The 14,715-nt window shown below is 40.9% G+C and overlaps 1 protein-coding gene across 2 annotated transcripts in view; it reads right to left on the bottom strand.

The window, feature by feature from the left end:
* Positions 1–14,715, bottom strand: part of TRPM7 (transient receptor potential cation channel subfamily M member 7) — a 2,599,208-nt gene that overhangs the window by 910,404 nt on the left and 1,674,089 nt on the right. For both annotated transcript variants that reach the window (XM_069624956.1, XM_069624955.1), the window contains exon 22: positions 4,324–4,498. In XM_069624956.1, the coding sequence (XP_069481057.1) occupies positions 4,324–4,498 (175 nt within the window). The remainder of the gene's footprint in view (positions 1–4,323; positions 4,499–14,715) is intronic.

The raw sequence follows: 14,715 nt of genomic DNA, 5'->3' as shown, positions 1-14,715 counted from the left end.
AAAAGCTTTATGCGCGCTAAACCCATGAAAATTGCGCTGTGAAACCAGAAAGATGGCTGCCAATCTACTTTGCCTGTGTCAGTGGGGGAACAGTGGACCACACTGATAAAACCTGTCATTGGGCTGCCCACAGAGTGAAAAGGGAAACCATATGAAAGGCAGTGCTTCATTGCAAGGAAACCCAGAAGTGCTCTGAAATCCGTTTTCTCTTGGTTGCTGAAATTACAAAATAATGGTTCCCAAACATCAGAATAGGTCCAACATCCTTGCTGGGCGTTAACCGTCGCCTTATTAAAGAATCCACATAAGCACACATTGTCAGAAAAAGCAGATTCCATCACAAGAATATCCACATTAAAAAGTGTCCTTGCCTGTAAAAATCTTTCAGAATATGGGTGCAGTACCGCCGGCTGCCTGTGTGACAGCTGTCAATTAAGTACATTGGAAGCTTAACTTGTACAGTTAAAATCACATGGTTGAAATTAAGTGACTTGCTATCAAAAACAATATAGGTTGCAATTATTTAATCTCTATGTTTAAAATGACTGGAATTAGAGTTGTTTGCCTATTTTGAAAATCTAAGTTTATTTTTATCAAAGACAATTTTAAACAAATTGACTTTAAAGTAAATCTGATGCCAGCCAAAGAGCTTCAAAACGAATTCCACAGTTGGCTCCAACAAAAGGCATCTCTCCTGCTTCTCATCAAAGCCCAGGAACTCCCAGTCAGGTGTTAATGAAGAGGGGAGGGGATTTTGCTCTGCTGTTCTGGGGAGAAACAAAAGACTCCCTTGATTGAAAAGAGATGCAGATGCAACTGTCAACAGAACTCCCTGCCAGAGGACAGAGGCGGGGATTGCTCTTGACCCACCAAAACTTTGGAGGCGGGACAGACAGTTATGTATATATAGTATATTTTTTAAAAGGACTGACAGAGGACTATGCAAGATTGTAAAAATGTGTAAACTGACAGTATTGTTAATATGAAAATGCTGGTCACGTTTTAAAACTACTCAGAACTCTGTGCTATGTTCAGGGACATAACTACACAATTTGTGGTTTTGTAGCAATTGTGGTGATGCCAGAAACATGAAACTTCACATGATTATGCCCAGATATCATGCACACACGTGTGTAAAAATGTGGACAAATCTGACATTGGGTACCAGACCAAAAGTGTGAAAAATTGCCAAATCTAGACCCAAGCTCTCACCGTGATGGGGCTCGGATAAATACTTGCTCCACCGAATCTGTGATGTCAATATGCTGTTGCTAGCAAGTTTGTAATATTGTAAATATGTCTTGTAAGAAAAATAGGTTTTCTGTGCAGAAACAAAGGGGAGGTTCTTCCTGGATCATAAAACACAGTGTCGTCATGACACCCTGTTTTCTTCTCAAATCAGGGGAGAGGAAAGACCCTAACCAATAGAATACCCGGGGGTGTGCCTAGTAGAAGTCAGCATACCCACCCTTTTAGAAAATACATAAATAGAGATAGCTTAGGACCTAGAGACACACATTCACCCACCATCCGATTGCTGGCGGAGCACTTTGCAAGAGAAATCCATATTCCAGACTCCAGAACTTTGAAAGCAAAAAGGCCCATTTCCAAAGCTGAACCCTTCTCAGTATGGCCTTTAAAAATCCTGAAACCAGATTTTGACCCCAGACCTTTAACGGGAACAACAAAAAGAACTGCCTGGCTGAGCTGTGCTGCTTTCTTGCTAAGAATTCTTGCCAGAATCCAGAGATCCAACCCAGTAGAGCAGAGCTGTGACCAGATAGCAGCGAACCAGAACCAAGCCGTCAGATCCAGTCCAATCCTGCCGTGCAGTGTCCAGAGTGCCGTGCTGAGTGCAGAACCAGAGTGCCTCGAGTCCAGTCCGGTGTGCTAGCAGAATTCCAGTCCAGAAATATTTGACCAGATCTCTGACGGGTCCATTCCAAACAGTGGTAGTGAGTATCCATAGCATAGGATTGTCACTAGCATATATCTTATCCATAAGTAATCCTATCCAAACCCCTTCTATTATATCGAGAACTGCATTGTAGAAAACCTTTTGTCTTACCTGAATCTTTCTCTTACCCTATAGTCCTTTTGTAATAGTAGTGTTAAAATCATCTTATATTTGCTGAAGAAAGGCAAGCCTCTCGGCGGGCAAAAACCATCCAGAGGCATCGCTGGACTGGTGGCTGTGCTGTCGTGTAGTTTGAGGCTTCATAGTCTCCCTAGCGTAAGAAACCTTGCTTGTAATTTTAAAAAGCGCAACCCTGTTTTGTAAAGTTTGACTCTTTCTGAAAAAAACGACCTCCACAAAAACCTTCATAACTTCTACACCATGGGCCTCATCACGAGTTGGGCTGTAGCCCTTAAATGCGGTGGTAACGGTATTACAGCCGCATTTAAGGGCTGGCCCTATCACGAGTTGGCCGCTAAACGGGCTGTTTTACCTCCAGCCTTTCTCTGGAGGTGAAAATCCCCTGTTTTCAGCTGTATTACCGCCGGCTGTATTAGCCCGCATAATTACCGCTGAAAATGCCCATTTGAATCCAATGGACCCAATGGGGAATGGGGATTTACCGTTAACACCCAACTCGTGTTCCGGCGGTAATACAGCCGTACCGGTCGGTGCTAGGGCTATTACAGTCGGCGGTATTACAGCCGGAAATACAGCCCAACTCGTGATGAGGCCCCATGTATGCTAGAAACTTAATTTAAGTGTCTACTTGAAGCTAACATCCTTATAGTTTTTCTGCAATCACGCTTACCGTGCGCAGAAAAGTTTGCCGCAAATTTTTCATTTGGCTCAAATCTATCACGTGTGGAACAGCTGTACATTGCATCCGACCTCAGAATTAAGTTTTCAACCTGCTAGTTACTCAATAATCATTGCTAGTGTTTGTCTGATCCCATACAAAGCAGCTCCCACTAGTATTGAAACCATTTTAGTGAATTAAATCCATGTTCAGTGTTTTTACCATTCCATTCAAAGCCACATTCAAAACCATTTTGACAAGTTGCAATCATTCCTGTTTTTCTCTGTGTTTGCTGGCGGGAAATTGGGCTTGATACTGTATTTGTTGAGTGTGTATTCCTGAAACCTGTTTTCACTCCTTCCATCTCTTTATACTGCATATTGGGGGGATTGAGTAGTGTGCAGGGGAAAGAGCGATCACATTGCATTTTGATTGAACCCACACAAAGTATTATTCTAAGCTGCATAATTTTACCTATCATTACTCCGTGTGATTAAAGAGAGTTGTTGTGACATCACCCCATTGGTGATCATTGTATAAATATGAAATATTGTGATCTATATATATTGTGCAAATCCATAAAATAAATCCTTTTAACTTTGCAAAACAGCCTGCTTCCTGGTTCAGTGTGACCGGGGGGGTGGGAGGGATGGTTGGGGGGGATTCAAAGAGAGGGGCGTGATATAAGGGTATATCATTCAGAAATAAAAGAACTTGTAGACGTAAATAAATAATTAAGGGTTCCAGCTGTGCATCACACGCTAGGCATTGACTTAGGTGGAGTGCCGGGTTGAAATCACTTACTAGTTGCTGAAAAAAGCTTTCCGGTGCCGACTGGATATTTTAGAAGATGAGGAATCAGTGGGAGGAATGTGTCCCTAAGAAATAAATACACCAAAGTTCCACACTGGCTAGAGGAGATGTTTTATCGATTGAGAAAGTATCCATTATAAAATGGCTTCAATCATTCAAACATAAGAGTCAGTAAGCATCATTACAAGTGTGCTGGTCCGGTAACAGACACTGCTGTTACCGGACCCACACCGACCCGTATACTACGAGTCTGCGGACGGGAGCCGTCCCGCTGCCAGGGTCAGACCGGACGGGCGGAACGGCACCCGCCTGCAGACTTTCACAAAAGCACCGCCACTGTTGCACACGGTACCGGTGCATCCGTGGTCCCCATTCACATAGAGTCCTATGGGACTCCATAGGAATGGGGACTTACAAAATTACCGGCGCCTGACTTTCCAGCCACTGGGATTGTAATACCCCGGTGTTACCATGAAGTTAGGAACTGGTCATTTTTTTTAGTCTGGCGGCACGCCACCGTTATTACCGGCAGGCTTACCACCAGACTCGAAATGAGGCCCAGTGTGTTTTGTGTCATGTATAAACAAAGACACCACTGATGAAGAAGAGCAACCCTACTATATTATGCTTGACAATCCAGTTATTCAACCTGTATATTGTAGCGATAAAAGAGAACAGTGCATGCTTCAAACAAACAAAATAACGGCAAGGAAGACAAAAATCTTATTTGCAGTCTGTAAATTCACATGCTTACGGTCAATTTCATAGGCATACACTTCACCAAAGATCATCCAATATGGCTGAAAAACAGTATCCCTGGCGAGAGACCAGGATGGTTCTTCGTTAGGATAAAGAATTGCCTTTCTAGGAACTCCAAAACTGAGAAGGACAACAGCCATGATCACTACAATATAAAACATATTTGCCACCTACAAATACAAAAAACATTTAATTAGCAAAGGATGTGAGAGAAGATTACAAAAATAGAAAATGAACAATTTTGTTTTTATTGATATGGTTGTTAAAATAAATTCAACCGTTCAACACATCATACAAAATTTCTAAATTATTATGTGTTTAAAAAAAACAGACTTTTCTCTTTGATAAGATACATGAATTAGCATTAGCTACATTACTAAAGAATTCACATTAGGCATATTACACAATATAGCACTGTAGACTAGATTAATGCACTACTGGGCCCAAAATAGGTAATTCTAAAAATGTCATTACTGCCAAGGTAACAGATACGTTTGCCGCTGAAAATTATTTCCCGCAATTTATCTGTCAACATTTTTAAATCTTTAAACAAATGCTGTAAATACAGTGTTCTCAAAACTAAAAGGGCTGGACAATACACCAAATTATGCTTTAACGTTTCAGGATAGAGACGATTTCTACAGTATCGACAGGCTCTGTCAGCAATAGTCACCTTTGTTCATTTGTTCATACTCCCAAGAGATCTCTAGTGGGCCATAGGTTTAGCCTCAATCGAATAAACAGTGTCCTATATTCAGGTGCTGGACATTTTATCATGTACGGTTCTGGGTTATTCAAGGATTTCAGGTTAAAACTAACATTTTTTAAACTCTGACCGTAGGCACAACTGCCATGTTATCTGCCAGTCATTCCCCCATAGCTTAGTTTTCGCTCTTGTCGGCTTAATCATCTGCATTTCTGCCGATATATCAGCGGCTTCCATATATTTGATTGCCACGCGTATTCAAGGCAACAGTGAGCTATCCATATTAGAAGTAATCAATAAGGCTATCTTAGATAACAAGGTCTTTGAGGGAGGGGCCATCAGACGTTTTCTATACACAGTTAAGATTTTCCATGCAACAATAATGTTGAGCGACAACAACCCCATCTCATATCTTATGATCCCCATTGGTTGGCTAGGTGGCAGCACTAGCACTTTTTTCCAAAATAGACCTTCAAGCCTGGTACAATATGCCATTCCTTTGTAAGTTCTAGTCTCAGCACCATAGGTCACAATAGGAACCACTTTCTGTTTATAATAGATTAATAAAGGCTCATAGGAAAACTTCACATATTTATTATGTATCAATCTCGCTTGCGATACTACTGTCTGCATTTATTTCCTTAATTCAAGATGGTAGGGAAGATCTGTCAAGTTGTTATTCGTATTTAACCCAAGATAGCAATACTCATTGACTACATCAATCAAGGTCTTATGCAGCATCCACTTGAAGCTTCACTTTTTTGTGTTGTTTTTCTCCACAGATTAGAATTTTAGTTTTTTCCAAAGTCTTGGATAAATGGTTCTTTAAGGCGTAGTTTTGTAAGGTGGTTACCAATTTTGTAGCCCTTTCAGTGTTTTGGACAGTAAAACCAGGTCATCAGCATATAAGATCCACAGTAACGCACATGAACCTAGGTTAGGAGAGTCCGAAACTATGTCTTTAAAGAATTTGCCAATATCAGCTATGAAGAAATTAAAAAGAGTTGCAGCAAATATGCATCCCTGCTTCAGGCAGTTAAGTGTCATAATAGGCTGCAAGAGTTGGCCTTCTTTGGTTAAACAAATTTGTACAGAGGTATTGTAAATTGTGAAATCAAGGCCGATATATATATATATATATATATATGGGACGTGCTGCTTTTTCTAATTTATCAAATTAAAGTTCCCTTGAGACTGAATAGAAGGCAGTTTTAAAATCAATAAATGCCATATAAATTGTTTGCCCTGGTTTCTGCCCTCGATACTTTATTAGCAACAATGCCAATACATTTACTGATGTCCCCAAGCCTGTAACCAAGCCGGTCTGAAAATTATCCACGAGCTGCTTCATGTTCACCCAACGTGTAAAATCGCTCAGCAGCAAAACAGGCAAAAATTCCACCAGGAACATGAAGCAAAGCTATTGGGAGTTAATTCTGGGGGAGCTCACAATTGCCTTTTTTGAAAATCAGGATAATTATGGATTTTTTCCAGGTCAGAGGAATTTGTTTGGATTGCAATACATTGGTAAAAACATTAAATAAAATATCCGCCCAGGTGTCAGGATGTGCCTTTAACATCACATGTGTAAGGCCATCTGGGCCTGCACACCTAGAACCACTCAATTTGGCTGTGTGCAACAAAATATCATCTCTATCAAATACAATTGTCTCCCCAGTATTCCACAATTTAGTGGCTGTGTCCCAGCTTTTATTGCTGGTGCCATAAAGCTGCTCAAAATATTGAATCTATCTTGCTTCCTAAACAGCATTAATTTGGAATGGCAGCTGATTTTCATGACGGGCACTATTTAATGTTGCCCAAATTTGACTACTGTTCTTCGATGCAATAACATTCAACATATGATCTCTATCTTGTTGCAAGATATGTGCCTGTTGGAATTTACACCAGTTACAGTGCCTCATCTAAAGGTGTCGAATTATAGGTAATCTCACGGCTATATCATAATGAGCAACTGCTCTAATTACTTTCCGCAGATATGTTTTCTTATTACTCAATACGAGGTCAAAAACATGTTCGTGCTTAGAGCACGGTTTTAGTTTGAAAGACGGCTGTAATTTAAATACACTCATAATAGCAATATAGCCTTCCAAATCAGCTAGTTCAGAGTTGAGTTTTACATTCTGATTAAAGCTATATGTATTCATATTTGCCAAGGAGGTATCTGTCCACCTAAATCTCTATTCTTCCCTCCTGTGAGGAACAATTTAGCTGAGTAATATTCCACCTCATAAGTCGATACGGGCCATTTCCAAGTTAGCGATAATAGATCATGATCGGTTTTAGGCTTGCTTAGAACTTCGAAATTTTCTATTTAATTACACATATTTCTTTGAACAAAAATGTAGTCGATAGTAGTTGACAAGTTATCTCGCTTCCAGGTTGCTTTAGGCGGGATATCCCCTTTAGTGTTCCATTCATCATAAGGAATGGCCTCTCGTGCATTAGTACCAACCATTTCCTGGCAGCATCCGTTAAATTTGCTTTATTATACGGTATGGAATTGATATTTAAATCGCCACATGTCCAATTGAAGGTTTATTACTGATCAAATCTAGCATTTGTGATCTGCCCAATAAAAATAAATGATCTGTTATGCCTGCATGGTTCCAGTAAAGATTAAGAAGTGCCATATCCCCTTGAGGGGTTTTTAACTTAACAAGTTAAGTGAATACATTAGGGATGGTCATGGCTCCAATGTGAATTATAGACATCTCACCGATACCAAAAGGCCAGCCGCGGGACGACCCATGGCCCCTCTGGTGGCAGGTAGTAGAGTTAAACATAACGTTCCCACACAGGGGATTTTAGCAGCCAAGTTTCCTGAAGCATAATAATATCAAAGATCTTAAAGATATCAATTTTGTTAAATTACAAATGGTTAAACCCTATTTTATTCCAGCACGCTAAATTTTAAACCTTAAGTTGTATTTCCATTGAATTGTTATCTTTCGGCTACGTCTAATCCAATACGAAAGTCTCTTTCTCAGTTCATATTTGCCTGTGATTGAGCGGTCATAAATTTCACTTGTCGAACTTCATTGAACGCCCCTTGTGTAAAAGTAACTCTTAGCAATTGATTAACATTTCTCTTTTGTGGAACAATAGTTAGTGTTTTGTACTTCATTGCATTGTTGCTCAGGGTCAATTTCTTCCCTCAAACTTGCTTGGTTCTGGATAAAGCCCAGGTTCTGGATATCCAGGACCTGGGCTTTATCCAGAACCTTAATTCCAGATCCAGAACTTTAATCTAGAACCAATTGATATAATTGAGCTCTTGCTTGCCAAAGTATATTTCGGATTACTCCAGATTGAGTCCATAGTCTCACTATTCCAAGATAACTGTCTTGTAAAAACTCCACTTGTTTTATGTCACTAGATTGTACATCTTCTAAAATATGCACACTGTTAAACACATCTAAAATACTTGATCTATTTAGTACACATTGAGGACATGGAGAAGCTCTACATTGTAAGATTAAAGTATGACAGTTTTTTAAAGTCATTGCTGGAATCGTCATTTGTATTGGATTTACAGCTACTTTCTGTACTCCAGCTGAATAGAGACGCTTTGTATTACCAGCATTTAGGCTAGATGTGGTGCTGTGTATATTAGTATCTGCATAAGGTTTAAAAAAATAAATGTGGGTGTTCTGTGGCAGAGCAGGTATTTTAGAGATGTTCTCCATCTCATTCCTTCTCTGCTCCAACGTTAAGAAACTCGCCATGTTATACCATGATTTAAGAGTACTTCACATCACTATCACCCTTATTAAATTGGTATTTAATAGTAGATTGAATGGTGTCATGAACTTGGTGGGCGGGGCTTCTTCGATGAGTGGGGCTTCTATGTTCGTAGGTGCCAACTGATTCATTAACTCGGCTGCTTGAATCAATTCATCCAGAGGCTCCGAAATCTCTGCTTCTCCATCTGGAAGCAATGACAGGTAAAGTTTTTTTAGCGCCTCCTGCAGTGTCACTGTTTTCCTCACTCTTTTCATTGTTTATATATTGGGGTGAAATCTCTGTTTATCAGGGGTAGTTAAAATTCATATGAATTGTCTTGAACCAAAATGAGACCGTTAGATAGTGCTTTCTGAATCCTAGGCTTTTTTTGGCTTGTGTAGGTTTTACATTCTTTTTTGGGTATTGGCCAATTTGACCGATTTTATTTGACCGTAAGGCCTATTTGACCGAAGTTAGGCTGTACAAAATGATCATACAACAAAAAATTCGGTCAAATCGGCCATTGGGCTCCATTATAGCGAAAAAGGGGAATGGGGGTTGAGGGTGTGCCCCCGGTCCCCTTGCTCGCTATAATGGGAACAGGGTTTGCGTGGGTTACCCCCCCCTTGCAGGATATTGAAAGCGGGGGACTTAAAAAAAATTATAACTGGGTTTGCGGCGAAATTGACTATGGTCAAATCCACTGTGAACAATTATGCCACAGTAATATCATACCAATCCTTTTTTTGTCCTGCAAAGATTTCAAAAGTTGGTTTTGCTAAGTACGAGAATGGTTCAAAAGCTTCTAGATACGTTCCTTGAACCTCATTACTCAACTGTTCCGCCAGTGGTATAATGTGAGCAGCCTCATTAATTAGAATGCATGACAAGGATTTACTGGAGGTGAACTCTGCTAACATAAGGGTTTTCATACTTTACAATTGCACGGTTAATTTCTAATAGGCTGCTGGGCCATCAATTTATGAGAATCTTTATCTAATAATCGCTCATAAAGTTTATCATTTCAGTTTGTCCAGTTAATTTAGTATCAAGCACCTCATATAATTTGTCTAAATACATTAAAGTTGTGTTCAAAGCTCCCAATGTAACTTCTACCAATGCAACCAGCTACTGCCTACAATTCCCAGGTCTCTATGGGGTTGGATTAACATAGGAGGCTTACAAGCATGTCGAGGTATCTAGGGAATTCCTACACAATATTGGAGATTGAGATGATAAGACGACAAAATGAGGAGACCGGTCCCTGTAAGTTCGACAACTTTGTATCCGAAACTAGTACTTCAGAGTCTGGCCGCTGCAGGGACACATTGTTAACAACCATTTCGTCATCCTGACCTACTATCATTGATTTATTTGTGGTTTCAGGTATCATAGGAACGTGGTTCAGAGCAGGGGCTAAGCACACCTATGCCATTGGCGCAGCGCCAGTGCTACAGTTCATGGCTATTTGATTACCTGCATGAATTTGGACCACGGTAATGTTCACCAGCCGCGCCCACTTTTACTAGCGGTGGCTAAATAGATTCACTGTGTAAGGTTGGTACAGTGGGTTCTTGTTCCAAGGATAAGGCTGCCGTCATCGGGGTGTCCGAAATTTCAGTAAAATCTAAAAGTAATGTCTTACTTTCAGCCCCACCGTCACCAATGGTGCCACATGCAAGGCGTTTCCAATCATACTCGCCTTTGGTACTGCAAAAGTTACTTATATCTAATGTCAAAGATTTAGCTTGTCTATGTTTTTCAATCATGGGGTGCAGCGGATCAGCGATTTTACTCCGCTGTACGGTATTTATTGGAATAGCCGCTGGTCCATGCAACTTCAATTTACTCGGCATTGCTGTTTTTAAAGTGTAGGCATAACTCATAGTCAGAAGCTAAAACAGCTTGAGTGTAACATACATAAACCATATAGATTTTTACCGGCAGGCAAGGACAGAATCGCTAGTAGCCCATTCGCAGCGGCCACATCCCAACTGCGTAGCTGCACTCTTCAAAAGGCACTCCTTAAGGCGCGCGGCTGGCTGCCTTTGTAGTCAGATGCAACTTGGGTGAGTGGGGCGATGCAATTAAGGAACGCAAAATGATGTAAAAGTATACAAAAGTATCCAATTCTGCTCGCTAGGGCGTAAAAAGAGAACACAGTATATTAGAGTAGTATTAGGCTATAAGCCAGTCTCTAAATCAATGGAAAGTTTGTCCATCATACCATCCGCTGTTGAGAGGAAAACCCGTCCACCACGGTCCTTCGCCTGCGTAACTGCACTCTCCAAAGCACTCCTCAATGCGCATATGCGAGATGTGCATGGCCGGCTGCCTTTGTAGTCAGATGCAGCTTGGGTGGGTGGGGGGCTGCAATTAAGGAAACAAAAACGATGGAAAAAGTATCCAATTCAGCTCACATCTGTTGTTGAGAGGGAAACACGTCCACCACAGTCCTTCGTTTGCGTAACTACACTCTCCAACGGCACTCCTCAATATGCGCACGTAGGAGTTGCGCGCAGCCACAGTGTTTCTTTGTTCCTTACTTTTTACCCACGGGCTCCGGTGTCTACGCCAAGTCAAACAAAATGTTGGTTATTCTCTTTACTGTCTCAGAGTGCATATTCTGTCCACAGCATTTACTAGCTTCGCAACTAGACTAAGAGTAGGGTTTGGCTGTATTACAATCTGACATTGCAGTATGAGGTAGACTGATGCACCTCCTGCCATGTCATTTGTGCTTCCTCATAGGATCCTAAGCAGTCTGCCAATGCTGCCCGATTCAGATGCCAGCAGGAAGACTTACTAGATTTGCATTGGAAGACATTTCGTCCTGAAGAAGATGGTCTGATTACCAGCACACCATCGAAATTGGTTGACCATACCAGTTGTGGCTCCACCACAACATAACCAGATACTCCCATTATTGACAGGGGGCACAGTGCAAACTAATTATACTCCAACATAGTGAGCATTTTTTTTTAGCAAGCCCTAAGCCCTATATTATTGGGCTTTGTGTTTTTAAAGAAGATTTGATCCTCGTTTTGTTTGCTTCCTTATTTTGACAACCACCAACATGCAGATAAAAGGAGCCATTAGGGTGATTAAACATTCAGAGAAAATCCTGATGACCCCAGCTACCACATGTTATAGTTGATACAGCCTGGTCTAGTCTACAAGATCTAATCACACTCTCGTAGAGACCTTCACCTTTGGTGGTTGCCTCTTTGGCTGTTTTTCCAACACCTAGTGAGTTTTATTTGTAATAAACTGCACACATTGTACAGAGTCAGGGACAGCTTCTTGACCTATCCCTCTCAGGTAGGTGTTACACCATCTGCTGTCTAGTGACAGGCACCCCTGCTGGGGCTAGGGTGTTCTTCCTGAGGGCCAGAACAGCTCATAATCTTATTTTTCCTTTTGTGATTACCAAAAAGCTTCAACAATCACTTGTTTTGACTCCAATCTGCAGATGTATATTTTTTCCGCCTAAAGAACCGTTCCTGTGTGTACCAGAACGGTTTCACCAGAACTGTTTCTTAACGGTTAGGGAAGGCAGTAGTACTTCTGGCTTTTGCAGCCCAATAAACCCTGTTATTTATTGATCAACAAGAAGCATACAATTCGAAAATTAGTGGAAAGTTAGAGCATGCTGCAGCCAAATGACACGTTGGAAAGGTGCAATTTTCTCAATTCCCTTTTAAAATGACCCAAACGGTTTCTTATAAAAACGGATCAAATACTGAAAATCGCAATGTGGTTTTTGGTCTGGGGAACAGATGTATATTACAGGGACAATATCAAAGTGAAAGAATGGTGGTAGCTGAAGATTTGGATGAGATTTTCGGGGTGGAATGGGGTTTAGTTTTAGGAAAAATAGACCAGTTAAAATGAAAACTGGTTTTGAAAGAAAGGCAAATGTTACTTAAACTACATTTTCTAGACTATATTGTTAAAAAGGAACACAATAAGCTCCAATGTTGATTTTGAGGTCACCCTTATCACCCCATTGCTCAACTTTAACTGGAAATTAGTTTACTCAAAATATAACTAAGGGTTTAGGGTTTACTACCAGACAGAAATGAAAAGAGATGGCGCTACCAATTAGAAATCAAGGACAGGGTGCCCAGAGAATTCTAACAGTTTTAACAAGTTACCAGGGTATAAATAGGATTGCTTAGAGAGTGTAATACAGACAAAAGGGCCAAGATGGGGAGACTATGTGTTTCTCTGTGATGGGGAGATACATTCCACGCTTAGGTTTGTAATTATGGAACAGCCAACTGGGTCTGGTCACCACACGGCGGGCGCGCCTTACAGCAAACAGCTGGACAATTCTGGTCACCGGATGGCAAGGACAGCTGGATGGCAGGGTTGCCGCAGGCATGCAGGTAGTGGGCAGCAAGCTGGTCTGATTTTAGGATGCAAAAGGTACCACAGCTTTTCCCCTTTTTTTAAAATGGGATTTTAGTGGTTTCTTTCTGGATCAATGGCCTTGCTGGAACAGGATCAGCAAAGCTTTGGCCTTGCTGGATTAGGGTCAGCAATGCTTTGGCCTTGTAGTGAAATCTAATCAGCAAGATGAATGGAGCAGATCAGGAACGCAGCCGCTGGAAATTTAGAAGAGAGTGTGTCTAGAGTCCTGTCAGGGACTCTTATTTATAATGCATAGTGACATCATAGAAGTATATGGTAGGGGAGGCTTAGCTAAGCACGCCTCTAAACTACTGGATTGGTCAGGGGTGATGGTTGATGCCTTGCTGTCAGCTGGTTGGGTTTCAAGGGCTTGATGTCAGATTTATTATATGAGTTTTAAGCCTGTAAGGATATTTGGCGTGTTACAGTACAGAGTACAGCAATACTGCACAAGTAGCACATTTTTTTTTGCAGCACCACCACAAGGGTGCGGTGCATTGCTATATGGGTTGCCAGATTAACAAGGAAAGACAGGCTATTCAGTCAAAAACGATTTTAACATATAAGATGCAAATCTATTTTTACAGTTAAAAGCACACGTGCTCATTTAAAAATGCACACTATTTTTCACCTGAAATGCCTATATTGCTAGAGACACATTTGAAAATTAACAGCTAACCTATTAACAATTAACCTGACTAATAAAACCTTATTTAACATAACCCACTAATAAAATGTGTTCTCCACTGCAGAATTAGGCATACTCTGAAAACCATTTAAATGCGTGTGCAGAGATTTTTTCTTCTCTTCTCTGCCTGATTCTCCGTGTTTTTGTGCACAGTAACTGCAGGAAGAAGGAAGTCAGATTTGCAACAATTGCAAATGTATAAGCGAAGCTATTGTTGAAGAGTAGGAGGATGAGAGATGATGGATTTCATTGGGACACGTCATACAGAGGGCTGAGAGGAAAGTTTTAGTGGGCAGTATCAGGGAAAAAGACAGGCAGACATCTTTCTGCACTATTGGGGAGAAGACCTGGCTGTGGGGCTCCTGACTGAATGCAGATTCCTGTGTCCTGCTGCAGTCGAGATTGGGGAGAGCTGAAAGAAGGACCTTTCCACTGGCTGAGGCATTCCTATCTGCAAAAGCTGAGAATTCCAGGCAATGACCCCGGTTTGAGAAGGCAAGCGTTCCTTTTTGCTGGAGTTAATCCAAGAGAGCCACATTCACAAAGAGAACAACTAAAAAGATAAGGTAATGAGAAGTGTGGGAGCTGAGTGTGTACGGTAATATGCAGTCAGTGTAGGATTCCTGTGCGTGTCTTAATCAAGTGCTAATGTTGCAATTTGAGTTCTGTTCTCCGCCATTATCTTTGCAGAGTGTCACAGACAATGCTTTGACTGTACCATTTTATTTCTGTAAAGAATGAGATCGTTTTTAAATACAACTTTTATAATACAGAAAAATATTTGAAAACAGACGGGTGATGTTTATTGTTTACCATTACAATGCTGATGA

The sequence above is a fragment of the Ambystoma mexicanum genome, chromosome 11 (genome assembly GCF_040938575.1).
Source record: "Ambystoma mexicanum isolate Mex_15411 chromosome 11, UKY_AmexF1_1, whole genome shotgun sequence".
NCBI classification, from domain to species: Eukaryota; Metazoa; Chordata; class Amphibia; order Caudata; family Ambystomatidae; genus Ambystoma; species Ambystoma mexicanum.
This window is presented reverse-complemented; position numbering and strand designations above follow the sequence as displayed.